The sequence below is a fragment of the Chionomys nivalis genome, chromosome 2, assembly GCF_950005125.1.
Source record: "Chionomys nivalis chromosome 2, mChiNiv1.1, whole genome shotgun sequence".
NCBI lineage: Eukaryota > Metazoa > Chordata > Mammalia > Rodentia > Cricetidae > Chionomys > Chionomys nivalis.
The window spans coordinates 67835798-67853117 of record NC_080087.1 but is presented as its reverse complement, the minus strand read 5'-3'; the positions used below and the strand labels follow the sequence as shown (position 1 = coordinate 67853117).

General features: G+C 37.6%; 1 protein-coding gene across 5 annotated transcripts in view; it reads right to left on the bottom strand.

The window, feature by feature from the left end:
- Window positions 1-14374, bottom strand: part of LOC130866640 (vomeronasal type-2 receptor 116-like) — a 65255-nt gene extending 50881 nt beyond the window's left edge. For all 5 annotated transcript variants that reach the window (XM_057758232.1, XM_057758254.1, XM_057758239.1 and 2 more), the window contains exon 1: window positions 14178-14374. In XM_057758232.1, coding sequence (XP_057614215.1) covers window positions 14178-14374 — 197 coding nt within the window. The remainder of the gene's footprint in view (window positions 1-14177) is intronic.
- Window positions 14375-17320: the final 2946 nt, after the last annotated feature.

The following is a 17320-nucleotide window of genomic DNA, read 5'->3' as shown; positions in this document are numbered from 1 at the left end:
GTGGGAGCCTAGCCTGTTTGGATGCTCATCTTTATAGATCTGGATGGGGGGGAGAACCTTGGACTGCCCACAGGACAGGGAACCCTGGCTGCTCTTTGGACTGGAAAGGGAGGGGAAATGGAGTGGGGTGTGAGGAGTGGGGGGAGGGAGAGGGAAATGGGAGGCGGGGAGGAGACAGATGATGGAGGATGGTCATTGGTTAATAAATAAAGAAACTGCTTGGCCCTCATAGGTTAGAATATAGGTGGGTGGAGTAAACAGAACAGAATGCTGGGAGGAAGAGGATGTGAGCTTAGATGCCATGCAGCTGCTCCCTAGGGCAGATTCGATGAAGCTTTAACCCAGGATGGACGTAGACTAAAATCTTCCCGGTAAGCGCACCTCGGTGCTACACACATTAATAGAAATGGGCAAGGCAGTGTTTAAATGAATACAGTTTGTGTGTTGTTATTTTGGGGCATAAGCTAGCCAGGCGGCTGGGACCCAGGCTGTGGGAAGAGGCCCGCAGCTCCCTCTACAGAATTGCCCCCAACGTGTGGATGACTGATTCCACAGAAAGCCTGAGAAAGCTTGGGAAAGAATAGAGTAAAGCATGTTTTCTTGGTAGCAGCAATTTCTTGGGTCTGTTCTGCTTGCTAGAGGCAAGCAAGCACTCTCATCTAAGAGAAGCTTCCTGACTCAGCTTTAGCTGCAAAACCCTTCAGCTCATTAAGAGGTCCTGCCATGAAACACTTAAATGGTATTGATAAAAGCTGACTGCATGCTTGTTTGTTTTCAGCCATAGCAGGAAAAAAGTTGTGCCGTTTTAAAATGCTGGCATTCTGGTCTGTCCTGCCAGGGCAAACTCTTACTCTTTCATGCAGGCGGTTCGTGTGGTTTGCAAGCACAAGCTGCTGAAGCTTGCTTGCTGGCAGGGACCTTGAAATGCCATAGAGTTGTGGCAATAAAAATGGCTACATTCGGTACCTCTGCCATGAGGCTGGAAAGCTAAGGAACGGGTTGGATCTAGCCAGCAAAGACACAGCTTTAATCCTACCCATATTGCTCAGTAATTTAAAGGCTCATGTGGTCAGAAAAAGAGAGAGAGATACAGTAAAGAGAGATTCAAAGACAAAGAAAATTTCTAAATGGTTTACAGTGTGTTAAACATATATGCAGGCTAAAAGTTAAAGTTCTTAAAGTAAAAAAAAAGGAAGAAAGAGAGTAGTTGGGTGTGGTAATACACCCCTTTAATCCCAACACTTGGGAGGCAAAGGGAGATTGACCTCTGTGACTCCAAGGTATGGTAGCACACGCCTTTAATCCTAATGCCTGGGAGGCAGAGACAGAAGGATCTCTGAGAGTTCAAGGACAGCCTGGTCTTCAGAGCTATTCCAGGACAAAGATATACAGAGAATGTGACTCAAAAAATAAAAGTGAAAATAAACGAAACAGAGGTTAAAATAAAGCCGCACAAAGATGGAAAATACAATGAGAATCTTGATACTATATGCTATTATGCTCTGTTTGAATTGTTTGAATGCTGAGGAAGGAGCAACAGATGCTAAAAGATATTTGTTTATAAATGCTGTTAAACTAATCCAACATAGATATTTTGAAAATACCTTGACTTCAGAATTTGAATCTAAGGATATGATACTTTGGAAAAGAGATTATTCTTTTGTTTTCACAGAGGATGAGACCCTGTGGATTTCTTCTATCCCAATATGGTATGATAGACCATGCCCTCCCGAAAGGTTGCTGTGAACACCCTCAAAAAATTACTTTGCTCAACTGCCGACTGAGATAAACCTAGCAGACAGTTTATCCCATAAAAGACCTGAATAACAGTGCCCCCATTCAGCAGGAAGCAGTTTGGAGAGAAAAAACTGTGCCCATGTTCCCAAATATTGTTTATAAATGTTCTTTTACATTTAAAGGGGGAGATGATATAGGTATGAATAATTTGCATTGCTATAGATTTTAAGGTCAATTTTGTTATATGTATATGTATTTATAATATTGATTAAGGTATTGTGATTGTGTAGTTCATTTAAAAATGTAATGTATATAGGTTGTTAATAGATAATCAATAGTCAAGTTTGTAGTCATGTTAGTTAAGATTTTCTAGATGTACATAGATATATTTTAGATAGGCATTCTTCATATCTTTCAAAGATTATAGAATATGGAATTTTAAATGTTCCAATAACTTAGGGTTTTTCATGACAATGAATCACATCTGCTCCTCGCAGCACCAATCTACTTGAAGAGGAAGATGGGCATCGAAGAGGCTACTTAAGGAGTTTGATAGCCATTTGGGCAAGAAACTGCTCTTGCCTGGACTGTTGTATAAACTGGACACAAAGAACCTGCAGAGAGAGAGGACTGCTGAACTTGCCTAAAGGTGAGATGATCTATCGTGGTTCCTGATTCATGAAAGAGTCTATGAGACATTCTGCAGAACACAGCAGATAGTGACCGAACTGCCTTTGAAATTTCCTGTTTCATGGAAATGTCTGCTGGAAGCTATGGCCCTGTAGTCCGAAGATGGATGCCCCAACGGTACAGAGGAACTTTGGGTGGCTGTCCAGGCAGCGAGATGTCTCTGTGATTTCTAGAGTTTTATAAGTTGCTTACTTCTCATTTACTTAGGTAATATTATATCCTTCTGGAGTCTTTGATGGAGTTGAAGAATAGATAGATAGTTATAGTTGTTTTCCTTAGTTATGATAAAAGATAAAGTAGATATAAATATTGTAACTGTAATTTTTACTTGATAACTGTTTTGTTATATGTAATTTTGCTAAGTTAATGTTAAAGCCTTCCTTTTTTTTTGTTTAAACAGAAAAGGGGGAAATGATGGAAGAAGGTCATTGGTTAATTAATAAAGAAACTGCTTGGCCCTCATAGGTTAGAACATAGGTGGGTAGAGTAAACAGAACAGAATGCTGGGAGGAAGAGGAAGTGAGCTTAGATGCCATGCAGCTGCTCCCCAGCGCAGATGCGATGAAGCTCTGACCCAGGATGGACGTAGGCTAGAATCTTCCCGGTAAGCGCACCTCGATGCTACACACATTAATAGAAATGGGCCAGGCAGTGTTTAAATGAATACAGTTTGTGTGTTGTTATTTTGGGGCATAAGCTAGCCAGGAAGCTGGGAGCTGGGTGGCAGGAAGCAGCCTGCAGCTCCTTCAACAAACAGAAATTTTTAATTAAAAACAAAAACAAAAACAAAAAAACACTAGTTGCTGTCTGATCACTGATGAGCTCTTCCTAAAGGCAGACCCATTCCCTCACATCTTGAAGCAGTTTCCTCTTTTTCACATTTCCCTGTCTACTTTAGTGGCTTGTTCTCTCTTTGCGTGGGTTGCAAACTTTTCCTGGACCTTATATTACAGCAGCTTCTTCTTCAATTGAGCTGCTTCAGCATAAATCTAAAGTGCACACACATATACACATAAACACAGAAACTGCTACACACAGAGATACTCACATCCATAGAGAAATAAATGCATATTACAGCCACATACTCATTTATACATACTCATTTGTGCAATGACACAGAGATAAACACAGTGGCATATGTAGACAGAGAGACATATAAAACCCAAAGAAACACAGAAAGAGGATATTCAAAAGAGATATATAGACACACATACATGCATGTTCTCAGACAAATACAAACAGGGAGAAATACATGGATACAAATAACTACACAATGTAACATTGATATGACAAAACAGTTTTCAAACAAGAAGTATAGTTATAATATTTTGTGACTCTAGCATTTTATATTTAGTTTATCTTTTGTCATAACTAAGGAAAACTATAACTATCTGTTCAACACTTCAAAGACCCCTGAAGTATAAAATATTATCTAAGTGCAGAGAGAGTGCATTATAAACAACTTCCAAAATTCTAGAATAGACTGAGACATCTTGCTGCCTTGATAGTCACTCAAATTTCTTCTATAACATTGGGACATTCAACTTCAGCCTACAGACCCGTAGTATCTAGTAGACTTTTTCATGAAGTCAAAATTTGAAGATTGGATCTGCCTTGTACTGGTAAAGATCATCAGTTGCTTTCATCTGTGTCTTGCAGAATGTTTGCCAGTTTCATCTGTGAAAACAGAAAGCATGAAATACCATTCCATGTTTTGGAAAGGTCAGCAGTCACTTCTCTGTGGGTTCTGCATGTCGAATTCATTTGACATACCTACAAGCAGTTCAGTCAAGAGCAGTTTCTTGCCCAAATGGCTAGAGTAGTCACATTGAAGACAAATCCCTTAAGTTTCTTCAATGCTCATCAACTTCTCTGAAGCAATTAGTGCTTCCAGAAGCAGACAAATATCACTGTCAAGAAGAATCTAAGTTCTTAAAACATTTTAAATATAACATTCTGTAGGTCTTTGATATTTTGCAAATTTTCTATTTAACAAAATTATATCCCTATGTATCTAGAAAACCTAACAAATATTTCTAAAAGTTTTATTATTATAGGAGATTATCTACTTCATTACTTATTTAAATGAGATGCACAAACATAATAGCTTAAATAAGGTTAGAAATGCAGATACACAGTGTAACAAATTGACCTTAATCAATCAAACAGAAACCTAACAGAGAAATAAGAGGATTAAGGGAGGTAATGAATCAAATGGACTTAACAGACATCTATAGAACATTCCACCCAAATAGGAAAGAATATACCTTCTTCTCTGCAGCTCATGGAACCTTCTCGAAAATAGACCACATACTCGGTAACAAAGCAAACTTACACAGTTACAAAAAAATATCGGTAACCACCTGTGTCTTATCAGATCACCATGGATTAAAGTTAGAATTCAACAACAATGCTATCCCCAGAAAGCCTATGAACTCATGGAAACTGGACAGTCAACTACTGAACCTCACCTGGATCAAGGAAGAAATAAAGAAAGAAATTAAAGTCTTTCTTGAATTCAACGAAAACGAAGACTCAACATACTCAAACCTATGGGACACTATGAAAGCAGTGCTAAGAGGAAAATTCATAGCATTAAGTGCCCACTTAAAGAAAACGGAGAAAGCACACATTGGAGATTTAATAGCCCACCTGAAAGCTTTAGAAAAAAAAGAAGCAGACTCACCTAGGAGAAGTAGAAGACTGGAAATAATCAAATTGAGGGCTGAAATCAACAAAATAGAAACACAGAAAACAATCCAAAGAATCAATGAAACAAAAAGCTGGTTCATGGAGAAAATCAATAAGATTGATAAACCCCTATCCAAACTAATCAAACGGCGGAGAGAGAATACGCAAATTAACAAAATCAGAAACGAAAAGGGAGACATAACCACAGACTCAGAGGAAATTCAGAGAATCATTAGATCTTACTACAAAAATCTGTATGCCACAAAATTGGAAAATGTTATAGAAATGGACACTTTTTTAGATAAGTACCATATACCAAAGTTAAACCAGGACCAGGTGAACAATCTAAATAGACCTGCTAGTCGCGAAGAATTAGAAGTTGTTATAAAAAACCTCCCCACCAAAAAAAGCCCAGGTCCAGATGGCTTCAATGCAGAATTCTACCAGAACTTCCAAGAAGACCTAATACCTATACTCCTTAATGTATTTCACAATATTGAAACACAGAAGTCATTGCCAAATTCCTTTTATGAAGCTGAAGTTACTCTGATACCAAAACCACACAAAGACACAACCAAGAAAGAGAACTACAGGCCAATCTCACTCATGAACATCGACGCAAAAATACTCAATAAAATACTGGCAAACCGAATCCAAGAACACATCAGAAAAATTATCTATTATGATCAAGTAGGCTTCATCCCAGAGATGCAGGGCTGGTTCAACATACGAAAATCTATCAATGTAATCCATCATATAAATAAACTGAAAGAAAAAAACCATATGATCATTTCATTAGATGCTGAAAAAGCATTTGACAAAATTCAACATCCCTTTATGATAAAGGTCTTAGAGAGATTAGGAATACAAGGGTCGTTCCTAACTATAATAAAAGCTATTTATAGCAAGCCGTCAGCTAACATCAAATTAAATGGAGAGAAACTCAAAGCTATTCCACTAAAATCAGGAACACGACAAGGTTGTCCACTCTCTCCATACCTCTTTAATATAGTGCTTGAAATTCTAGCAATAGCAATAAGACAACATAAGGGGATCAAAGGGATTCAAATCGGAAAGGAAGAAGTTAAACTTTCATTATTTGCAGACGATATGATAGTGTACATAAGCGACCCCAAAAACTCCAGCAAAGAACTCCTTCAGCTGATAAACACCTTTAGTAGCGTGGCAGGATACAAGATCAATTCCAAAAAATCAGTTGCCCTCCTATACACAAAGGATAAGGAAGCAGAGATGGAAATCAGAGAAGCATCACCCTTCACGATAGCCACAAATAGCATAAATTATCTTGGGGTAACCCTAACCAAGGAAGTAAAGGATCTATTTGACAAGAACTTTAAGTCAATGAAGAAAGAAATTGAGGAGGATACCAGAAAATGGAAGGATCTCCCTTGCTCTTGGATAGGGAGGATCAACATAGTAAAAATGGCAATTCTACCAAGGGCAATTTATAGATTCAATGCAATCCCCATCAAAATCCCATCAAAATTCTTCACAGATCTTGAGAGGACAATAATCAACTTTATATGGAGAAACAAAAAACCCAGGATAGCCAAAACAATCTTATATAATAAAGGATCGTCTGGAGGCATTACCATCCCTGACCTCAAACTCTATTACAGAGCCTCAGTATTGAAAACAGCTTGGTATTGGCATAAAAACAGAGAAGTCGATCAATGGAACCGAGTAGAAGACCCTGATATTAACCCACAAACTTATGAACACCTAATTTTTGATAAAGGAGCTAAAAGTATTCAATGGAAAAAAGAGAGCATCTTCAACAAATGGTGCTGGCAGAACTGGTTGTCAACGTGTAGAAGAATGAAAATAGATCCATATCTATCACCATGCACAAAACTCAAGTCCAAATGGATTAAAGACCTCAATATTAGTCTGAACACACTGAACCTGATAGAAGAAAAAGTTGGAAGTACTCTACAACATATGGGTACAGGAGATCACTTCCTACGATTATCCCCAGCAGCACAGACATTAAGGGCAACATTGAATAAATGGGACCTCCTGAAACTGAGTAGCTTCTGTAAAGCAAAGGACACTGTCACTAAGACAAAAAGGCAACCCACTGACTGGGAGAAGATCTTCACCAACCCTGCAACAGACAAAGGTCTGATCACCAAAATATATAAAGAACTCAAGAAACTAAACTTTAAAATGCTAATGAACCCAATAAAAAAATGGGGCACTGATCTGAACAGAGAATTCTCAACAGAAGAAATTCAAATGGCCAAAAGACACCTAAGGTCATGCTCAACCTCCTTAGCGATAAGGGAAATGCAAATTAAAACAACTTTGAGATACCATCTTACACCTGTCAGAATGGCTAAAATCAAAAACACCAATGATAGCCTTTGCTGGAGAGGTTGTGGAGAAAGAGGCACACTCATTCATTGCTGGTGGGAATGCAAACTTGTGCAACCACTTTGGAAATCAGTGTGGCGATTTCTCAGGAAATTTGGGATCAACCTACCCCAAGATCCAGTAATACCACTATTGGGAATATACCCAAGAGATGCCACATCAAATGACAAAAGTATCTGTTCAACTATGTTCATAGCAGCATTGTTTGTAATAGCCAAAACCTGGAAACAACCTAGATGCCCTTCAATGGAGGAATGGATGAAGAAAGTGTGGAATATATACATATTAGAGTACTACTCAGCAGTAAAAAACAATGACTTCTCGAATTTTGCGTGCAAATGGATGGAAATAGAAAACACTATCCTGAGTGAGGTATCCCAGACCCAAAAAGAGGAACATGGGATGTACTCACTCATAATCGGTTTCTAGCCATAAATAAAAGACATTAAGCATACAATGTGTGATCCTATAGAAGTTAAATAAGAAAGTGAACCCAAAGAAAATCCTATAGTCATCCGCATGGAGAGGGGGAAGTAGACAAGATTGCAGGGCAAAAACTGGGAACTTGCGGGTGAGGTGGCATGGGGCAAAGGGGAAATGGGATGAGAAATATGAGAAGGGGAGGATGGGAGGAGCTCGGGGGATTGGGATGGTTGGGATATAGGAAGGATGGATACGGGAGCAGCGAAGTATATATCCTATCTAAGGGAACCATCTTAGGGCTGGCAAGAGACTTGACTCTTGAGGGGTTCGCAGGTGTCCAGGAATATGTCCCCAGCTGGTACCTTGGGCAACTAAGGAGAGGGAACCTGAAATGACCCTATCCTATACTGATGAATATCTTGCATATCACCTTAGAACCTTCATCTGGCGATGGATCGAGGTAGAGACAGAGTCTCAATTTGGAGCAACGGTCTGAGCTCTTAAGGTCCAAATGAGGAGCAGAAGGAGGGAGAACATGAGCAAAAAATCAGGACCACGAGGGATGCACCCACCCACTGTGACAGTGGAACTGATTTATTGGGAGCCCACCAAGGCCAGCTGGTCTGGGACTGAATAAGCATGGGTTGATTCCGGACTCTCTGAGCATGGCGGTCAATGAAGACTGATGAGAAGCCAAGGACAATGGCACTAGGTTTCAATCCTAATACATGAACTGGCTTTGTGGGAGCTTAGCCTGTTTGGACGCTCACCTTTCTGGACGTAGATAGAAGGACCTTGGTCTTCCCGCAGGGCAGGGAATTTGGACTGCTCTTCAGTATCGAGAGGGAGGGGGAATGGAGTGGGGGGAGGAGAAGAGGAGTGGGGATAGGGGGAGGGAGGTGGGGGGAGGGGCAATATTTGGGAGGAGGGGAGGGAAATGGGAAACGGGGAGCAGGTGGAAATTTTAATTAAAAAAGAATAAAAAAATGTGATAAAAAAAATAAAAAAATAAATTAAAAAAAAAAAACAAAAAAAACAAAAAAAAAACAAATTGACCTTAAATTTGTATCAATAAACTAAGATCCATATCAATGTATAGTATTCGTATCTGTATCATATCCTCCTTTCAAAGAAAATAAACATTTATAAACAAAAAAAAAAACAAATAACTACACAATGAGATAATGACATAGAGAAATTTATGCATGTATACAAAAACATAACAACGGACACACAAACATACATAGCAACAGAGATATACATGTTTGGAAGCACATATAAAGAAATATGAAGAACATACACATAGGCACATGAAGACACATCTATTGACAAACACTCACAGGCTGATTTACATAAAAACCTCCCATATTGAAACATATAGATGTAAGGCAAATTTATGCTCACTTCTAAAAACAGATAGAGATGCAACTATACTGAAGCATTCACCGAATACACACACACACACACACACACACACACACACACACACACATATAGCAACACAGATATAGACACAGATACAAAGAAACACACAAACATGCATGCATACGAAGTGAGAAATCACCATTTACATAAAGGAATATGCATGTATGCACAAAACTGAATCACAGCACAGTTTCTTCTGTAATTACTCTCAGAGTTATATGTGAGGTACCCAGAGTCTACATGGGGGAAGAATCAGTTAAGGAAACTTACAGAAAACATCACATTCAGTAACTTACCACATGTGTGACAAATAACAAAGAAGTGTTCATCTTATCAACATGGAGAACCTTAATAACTAAGGAATGATATGTTTTCAATATTAGAATGGGATGATATTCATGTGCTTTGTAGCAATCACTAATTTCCATTGATAATTAGTTTCTTACCCATCATTGTCTGTTTAGGAATTATATACCAAAGTCTAGATTTATTTACACAGCAGAAAATTGTTCAGATATCTTTCTACTTGGTGAATATTTCTTAAAATACTAGATTTGGGCCTCTGAGATCCTCTATGCACTATGACATTGATGACACCAAACATAATCCAATAAAAGAAACTCTACATTCAAGAATTTAATATCAGATTTTTTCCTATTGTCCAGTGACTGTTCATCTTAATGAAGAATCTCATGCACTGCATGAGACACAGCATGCACAGCATAGACCCAGCATACACAGCACTGTATACATCATAACTGCTCTTAATGAAGGCCATGTCAAACGTCTGTACCATTAGTCATTCCAATGAGGCATTGAATGAGAAGAAGGTCCTTAGTTTCTGCCACATAGAAACTGATACTTCTAAACTTCATCTACCTAGTCTTGCCAGGTATTCATCTGAGTATTTGAGATTGGTCCAAGTAAGGTCAAAATTTAAAAACCATAAATCTCAGCAGGTTGGTTTGCAAAAGTTAACATCCCAAGGGATGAGTCAATTGTGAAATCTTTATTTCTTATAGAGACATCCAACCTTCTGTGAGGTGGTGACCCATATTCTTTGTATACCTAGTGATTTTCACATTATAAAGCACACAGTTAGAGACACGCATTAATGTCTGTGTGACCATAAATGAAAAATAAATTGTGGATGACGTCATGATTTGGTTATCATATATTTCAGGTCTTGACAAGTATAAATTCATGTTGACTGTGATCATATTTATAAAGTCAAAACAGACTGTATATTTAATATAACATTTTTTCAATTATGAGAGAACTTGAGCAACATCTTCATTGTCTGAGATGGGCATCCCAACCAAGTTCTAGTTCAAGTGAAGCATGAAAGGAATCATGGCCAGAACTAAAGATGCATCTTTGTGGGCCATCTCATACATAGAGGGAAACTGAGCACAATCAATTAGGATAGGATGGACAGGTGCATAGATAAGCTGAATCAATAACCTGCAGTGCATGGGTAAGCTGAATGAACACAGGGACCAACTGGAGTAGCATGCACTCCTAAGAACTTAAAAACACGGTTCTGCCAAGTGTTCTAGAAAACCCCCTCACTTGGTAAACTTTCTCATATCTGTTACACACAAAGAAATGTAAAAGCCCCATCAAGTCTCTGAATAGTAGCCTATAACCTCACATTTTGACATCCATGTGTGGCCATAATCTTCCTCACACTTTTCTTAAGCATCTGGGAATAGTACAAATGAAGACAAAGATTTCTATCAAAAACATCCAAAAATACTCACCTGCTGAGATTTGTAGAGACCTGTGACTAATCCTCTTATGACAGATGTTGTTCAATAAGGTCCTCTAAGCTACATAGTACACGTGATCTTGTCGTTACAGACATAATTAGGGGGAGTTTCCTTATTTTGTTCAGATCAAATGAATGAGACTGTGTAATTGTGACCCAATATTATAGCACTCCTACTGGTAATTGAAATACTAGTGACATATTTGGTAAAAGACCAGGGTTCTTTTTTTTTTTTTTTTTTTTTTTACTTATTTATTTATTTTTATTCTTTTTTAATTAAAATTTCCACCTGCTCCCCATTTCCCTCCCCTCCTCCCAAATATTGCCCTCCCCCCACTTCCCTCCCCCTATCCCCACTCCTCTTCTCCTCCCCCCACTCCATTCCCCCTCCCTCTCGATACTGAAGAGCAGTCCAAATTCCCTGCCCTGCGGGAAGACCAAGGTCCTTCTATCTACGTCCAGAAAGGTGAGCGTCCAAACAGGCTAAGCTCCCACAAAGCCAGATCATGTATTAGGATCGAAACCTAGTGCCATTGTCCTTGGCTTCTCATCAGTCTTCATTGACCGCCATGCTCAGAGAGTCCGGAATCAACCCATGCTTATTCAGTCCCAGACCAGCTGGCCTTGGTGGGCTCCCATATATCATCATGAAAAAATTAAGAGCAGAAAAAACTGGCTGTTTTCAGTTTGTGTTCTATAAAAGGCAACAGTGTTTATTATGGACAGAGATCTACATAGGATTATTTGTAGTAAAAAGAAGGATTATCCCATACTGTACAATATTCCCAACCTCCCTCAATAATTGAAGCAAATGTCCTGTGTTGTGAGTTTGGAAAGACATAAGTTGCGGGAAGGTTAAAAATACTTTAAAAGTTCATGAAAGTAAATCTCCCATAAATAAGTTGAGCCATTTGCAACTTTCACAGAAAAGGCCATGCATCTCTGGTTTTTTAGTGCTTGCACAATAGATAAATAAAAGGTACAGGCTTTGGTGATACAGAAAACCTTATCATATATTCAGTTTGAAATAAGTGAGCAATATTAAAAATACATACACGTAATGCATTAGCCAAGATTAACTAGAGGAGACATTCAAGGAATGACTGGTGAGTGCACAGTGGTCTCTTGGGGGTAATGTTTGGTTCCTGTACTAATAATTCTTTCATATTTAGTGGACAATATAGTTAACATATTTCCTCATGTCTACCATCACTATCTTGTATTTTTATCTTTCTCACTTATCAATTAAAGGTACAAAATATTCTTTAAATATTTAATTGTTAATACATTTAACTATCAGACTACATTTGGTAAATAAATTGATTTGTGGGTATGGACATGAGAAATATATAGACAATAAAAGGGAATGGATTTCACAGTTTTCAGTAAAACTGGCTTTTATTTGCCACTGGCCTTGAATGCATAATGATACACATACTCCATTTCATAAATGCAGAGATTAAGGGCCTAAACCACAATATTGTCCAAATATTTAAAGCTTACATAGGTATGTTCGATGTAATTGTACCTGGTATATCTGAACAACTTAAATTTTCTTATACAGAGCACCTTTTGTCTACATTTCCAGTTATAAACTCACAACACTGGCATGCAGTTGAGAACTATGTACATCTGGAAATTGCAGTGAGATTCATTTGTGCCAGTATTACAAGCTTGTAAAGTACAATAACATAAAGTATGCAATGTATGGAAAATATTTATATATTTTTATAATATAGTCAACAATGCCATTTTGTGTTCATGTTTACCCTTAAATAATATTAATTAATAATAATAATAAAAACTCCTATGTCTTCTTACACATTACCTATCATATGAACAATAAACAACAAACTCAAACATTTGCTTTCATACGGAATTATGCATTCAGACATAAAAGCAATCTATTTTCTATTTTGATTTCTTACCATTGTGGTATCTTTAGGAATAAATAAAATATTTACCTCTACATGTTAAAATAAAAAAAGCAATGTTAAAATATTTGTTATTACTTTACGGAAAATGCCATCAATAGTTTCAGTAATACTCAAGAGGAACTTGAGATAAGAACTTATGGAAGTGAAACATTAACTCTTGCACACTAAACATTAGGAATTGTCAATGATTTGAGCTCTGGGGGTGGCATAGTGATCAAAGTGCAATATTTGACAAGAACAACCAACAATGCAAAAAATCAAAAGTGCATAGTGCACAAATTGGTAAAAGACAAAGCTAAAATTAGTAAAATTATTGAAGAGAAAAATAATACATAAATTAAATAGTGTTGACAGTGAGTAACCAGTTTAGATCTATAGAGAAGAAACATGTGCTTCTTAAATAAAGGCAAAGAGCTAGTAGGTAAACACTCTCAAGTGTTGAAAAGTATCACATGCTGCAGTTGCAATCAGGTAAGTGCAAAGAAAGTAAGCAGTCACCACTATTAGAGACAACTCATATTTCAAAGAATGCAAACATATAGGTGGAAGGGCCTTACCTTCCTAAGCCTAGATGTAGGGGAAGGGCCTTGGACTTCCCACAGGGCAGGGTACTTTGCCCTCTCTTAGGTCTGGAGGGGAGTGAGGGGCAGAGTGTTGAAGGGAGTGAGAGGGAAGAGGGAGAAGGGAAGGAAGTGGAAACTTTGACTTGTATTATTTATAAAGTAATTTTAAAAAGCTAAAAAATTTCCTATTATATTGTATTTTATTATTTAAAAACTATTTTTAAATTTAAATATATTGTATTGTATTCTTCTCCTCCTCCAAGTATTCCCATCTCATCTTCTATACACCACCTGCTCAACTTTTAAGCTCTTTCTCAGGAAAACCATAGAAACCCAATATAACAACGAAATTCCCCAAACCACCACAGAGGGAAAAATAAATGTAACCAAATTAAAGGAGTAGTTAACAAATGTAAAAAAAAATTCTTTAAAGGGACATTGAACACTGTCCTATGGGAATAAAGGCCTGTGGATGTACAAATATTTCTGACCCCTATGAAATATTAAAGGTGACATTTACATAGACAATTCAAAGAAACTTACTGTATATTCAGAATGTGGTTTAAATAATCTTTCTCCACAGGCTGCTGCTCCATTAAAAGGAAGAAGATACAACCTGTCACCAAATCTTCATCCTTGTCTTTATTCTCATACATTCTCCAAAAGCACCTGGGTTGAGTGAACCTGGACACAAGAAGTGGAATGTTCAAGAAAAAGAAGAGAAAAACCAAAGCAAACATCTTTGTCTTCCTTGAAGCCTGGGCAGTGTGTGTGGTGAAGTGCTCTTCAGATCAGCACATTATATGGGTACCCATATATTCCCACCTGCTTTTATTTCTGCAGCCAAAGCATTGGCTGTTTGTGTATTCATGATTCCTTTATTTCCCAGTTGATTCCTCGCCTCTGGGGAATCTTGGACGCTTTCCTCCCCTATGGCTGTGCACCTGATATGCATGTTATCCAAATTTAGCTTAGAAATATATGAGGAGAATTCAGGTAGTTTCATGACATCATTTAATTTTGTGGAAATTATGGCCCCATGGGGGATGTCATTTTGAGAAAATTTGGTGCCAAGACTGCCAAAACATTTCAAACACTAACTAAAATCTTTCATACTTCCTCCAAACAATAGATAATAAGCAGAAGATAAAGCAAATATTTTGTCTATAACATAATCTCCCTCATATCTCCCTCCATCAGCATCAGTTTTCATAGATCAATTAGTCATTTGACATTTTTTTTCTGCTTTATCTGTGATATACTACAGTTTTTTCCCATTTTAGATTCTGTAGTGGTTGTGAATATGTCTTGTGAAAACCTGCAAAGGAAAGAGATACTGTGAAGTGACCATGTGCTCAATGCATATTTTGTTTTCTTTTGCCTGAATTTAAGCAAGCTTTTTAAAAAAATTTACATATTAACCAAGATAGAATGTGCTCAGGACCAACATCTGGAAACATTCCAGGTTAGTTACTCATAAATTCTTCTTATACCATTTTCCAACTCATGTCTTTTTGCTTGACTTCTAGCCAGTGTGAGGGGGCATTGATGAGTGTGAGCAGATGAGTCTCTTTCAGTGGATGGATATGGACTGCAGTAAAAGCAGAACAAAAATAGGGCATGGAGGCCCCAAAATATGAGCTTATTTCCACATTGACCAAAAGTCAGAGAGTTGAAACATACCTCTATGCCTTCGGGGTTATTGTGTTTCTACCTCAAACAAAGGTCCCACATAGATTTAGATCAGAGAGTTCTGCTTTCTCAAGGTTATTCTCAACATGTGTTGCTAATAGCCAGTCATTGTATTTCAGGAATAGATAGTGGATATGCTTCTACCTCAAACAAAAGACTCAGGATCCAACTAAGGTTCCATTTTCTTTAAAGAGGTAGCATTGGATTCCAACCAGGGAGTAGTTTTCCTATAGAATGTTTTGAGCTAGGGTGTAAGCAAGACTTGGTTTGTTCTTGCAGCAGAATATTTAACTATAGATATAAGCAAAGAACTTCAACTGTTCTATTCATTTGCTTGTATCATGATAATGCAGTTTATTTTTTTAAATCCTACTCCTACTTTTTGAGGCCAGGAGTATTTTAACCAATTGGAAATGATATGTGACCAATTTCAGTATTTATTGGAACTCCCTCCCGGTACTATTCTGTTTTATTATTTTAAAATGCATCTTTGTATTCTTTACAAATTTTTCTAAATCTCTACACTCCTACCCTGGCAAGTGGTACTTTTGTTGAGGCTGGTCCCCAACAGTATGGCAAATCTTTCTCTGCTTGGTTGTAAGATTTACTTAGCATTTGATATCAGGTAAACAGGACTGGTGTCTCCTTTTGAACTTAGTACATTTAAAGATAGAAATGTAAAAGGACATGAGCTCTGATTCTGTGATGAGCTGTCCTGGGGGACTAAGATTTGACATAGAAGGATATGACAGGAAGAGTCTCTCATAGGAACACAAAGCAAATTCAACTTCCTCTTTATGTATTTATTTATTTTACATCCCAGCTACACTTTCATCTCCCTCCCATTTTCTCAGACCTCCCCGACCTCCCATCTGCCTCTAACCACAATCTCCTCCTTCTCTGTTTCCATTCAGAAAACATTAGCCCTACCATGGATATCAATGTGACATGGGATTCTAATTTGTAGCAAGAATAAACACCTTGCCTTGTTAAGGATAGTCAAGGTGCCTTAGTAGGAGGAGTATGATCCCAAAACCCTGCAAAGAAGTTTAAACAGTCCCTTTCTCAGAAAACTGAAAACTGTTCTAACTAGAGACTCAGAAACATCATCCTTCAAGAGTGCAAATGAAATTTACATCAGTAAAGGTTTGGCATTGTATCCAGTTTTGTTTTATGTGTAATAATTACTATTATTTTAAGTAATAGATAACATAAGAGATTCTATCATATCACACTCACATACATGTTGTATGACCTTCCTCAGTATTTACACCTCTGCTGCCCACTTCTGCTTACCTTACTACCAATTCTATTCCTCAGTTCACAAAGCTTTCTTCTCACTTAATGGTTGTGCGTACTTGCCCAGCCTAGCATACAAGTGTTATATTTTCTTCAAACTGGCTGTAGAGGGTATTTTAACCAAATTCTTTGAGGCATTTACATCTAAAATAAAACCTCTCCTTCTTTCTTTGAATATATATATATATATACACACACACAAACACACTCTCACTGTTACATTTTGAATCTGTAAAAAATCTGCTTTTCTGGAGTCTGTTCAGGTAATATGATGATTCCATTTTTTCTAATGACATCATGGAATTCTTCCAGGTTGAGAAGCCCCTTATGTGCAAATAAATCTTATGAAGCTTTAATCTTCATTCCAATATGTGTAAGAGAAGTATGAATCCAGCAATCTTATATGTTTAATGTCATCATTGGTTTCAATAGTTATTGAATCGTATGGTGCCAGGCTATCTATTTATTTTTCTTTTTTCTATCAAGAATGTTTTAATACAATGTTTTTCCCTTTACATAGCTAACTCTATTATAACTCTTTCTAATGCTTCTATTCTACCCCTCCCTGCCAAGCTGCCATCTAATCTCCACAAAGGGTCAGGCTTCCCATGGCAGGTCAATAAAAACTGAGACTTCAGTTTGAGGCAAGACCAGGGCCCTCTGCCCTATATATAGACTGAGCAAGGTATTCCTCC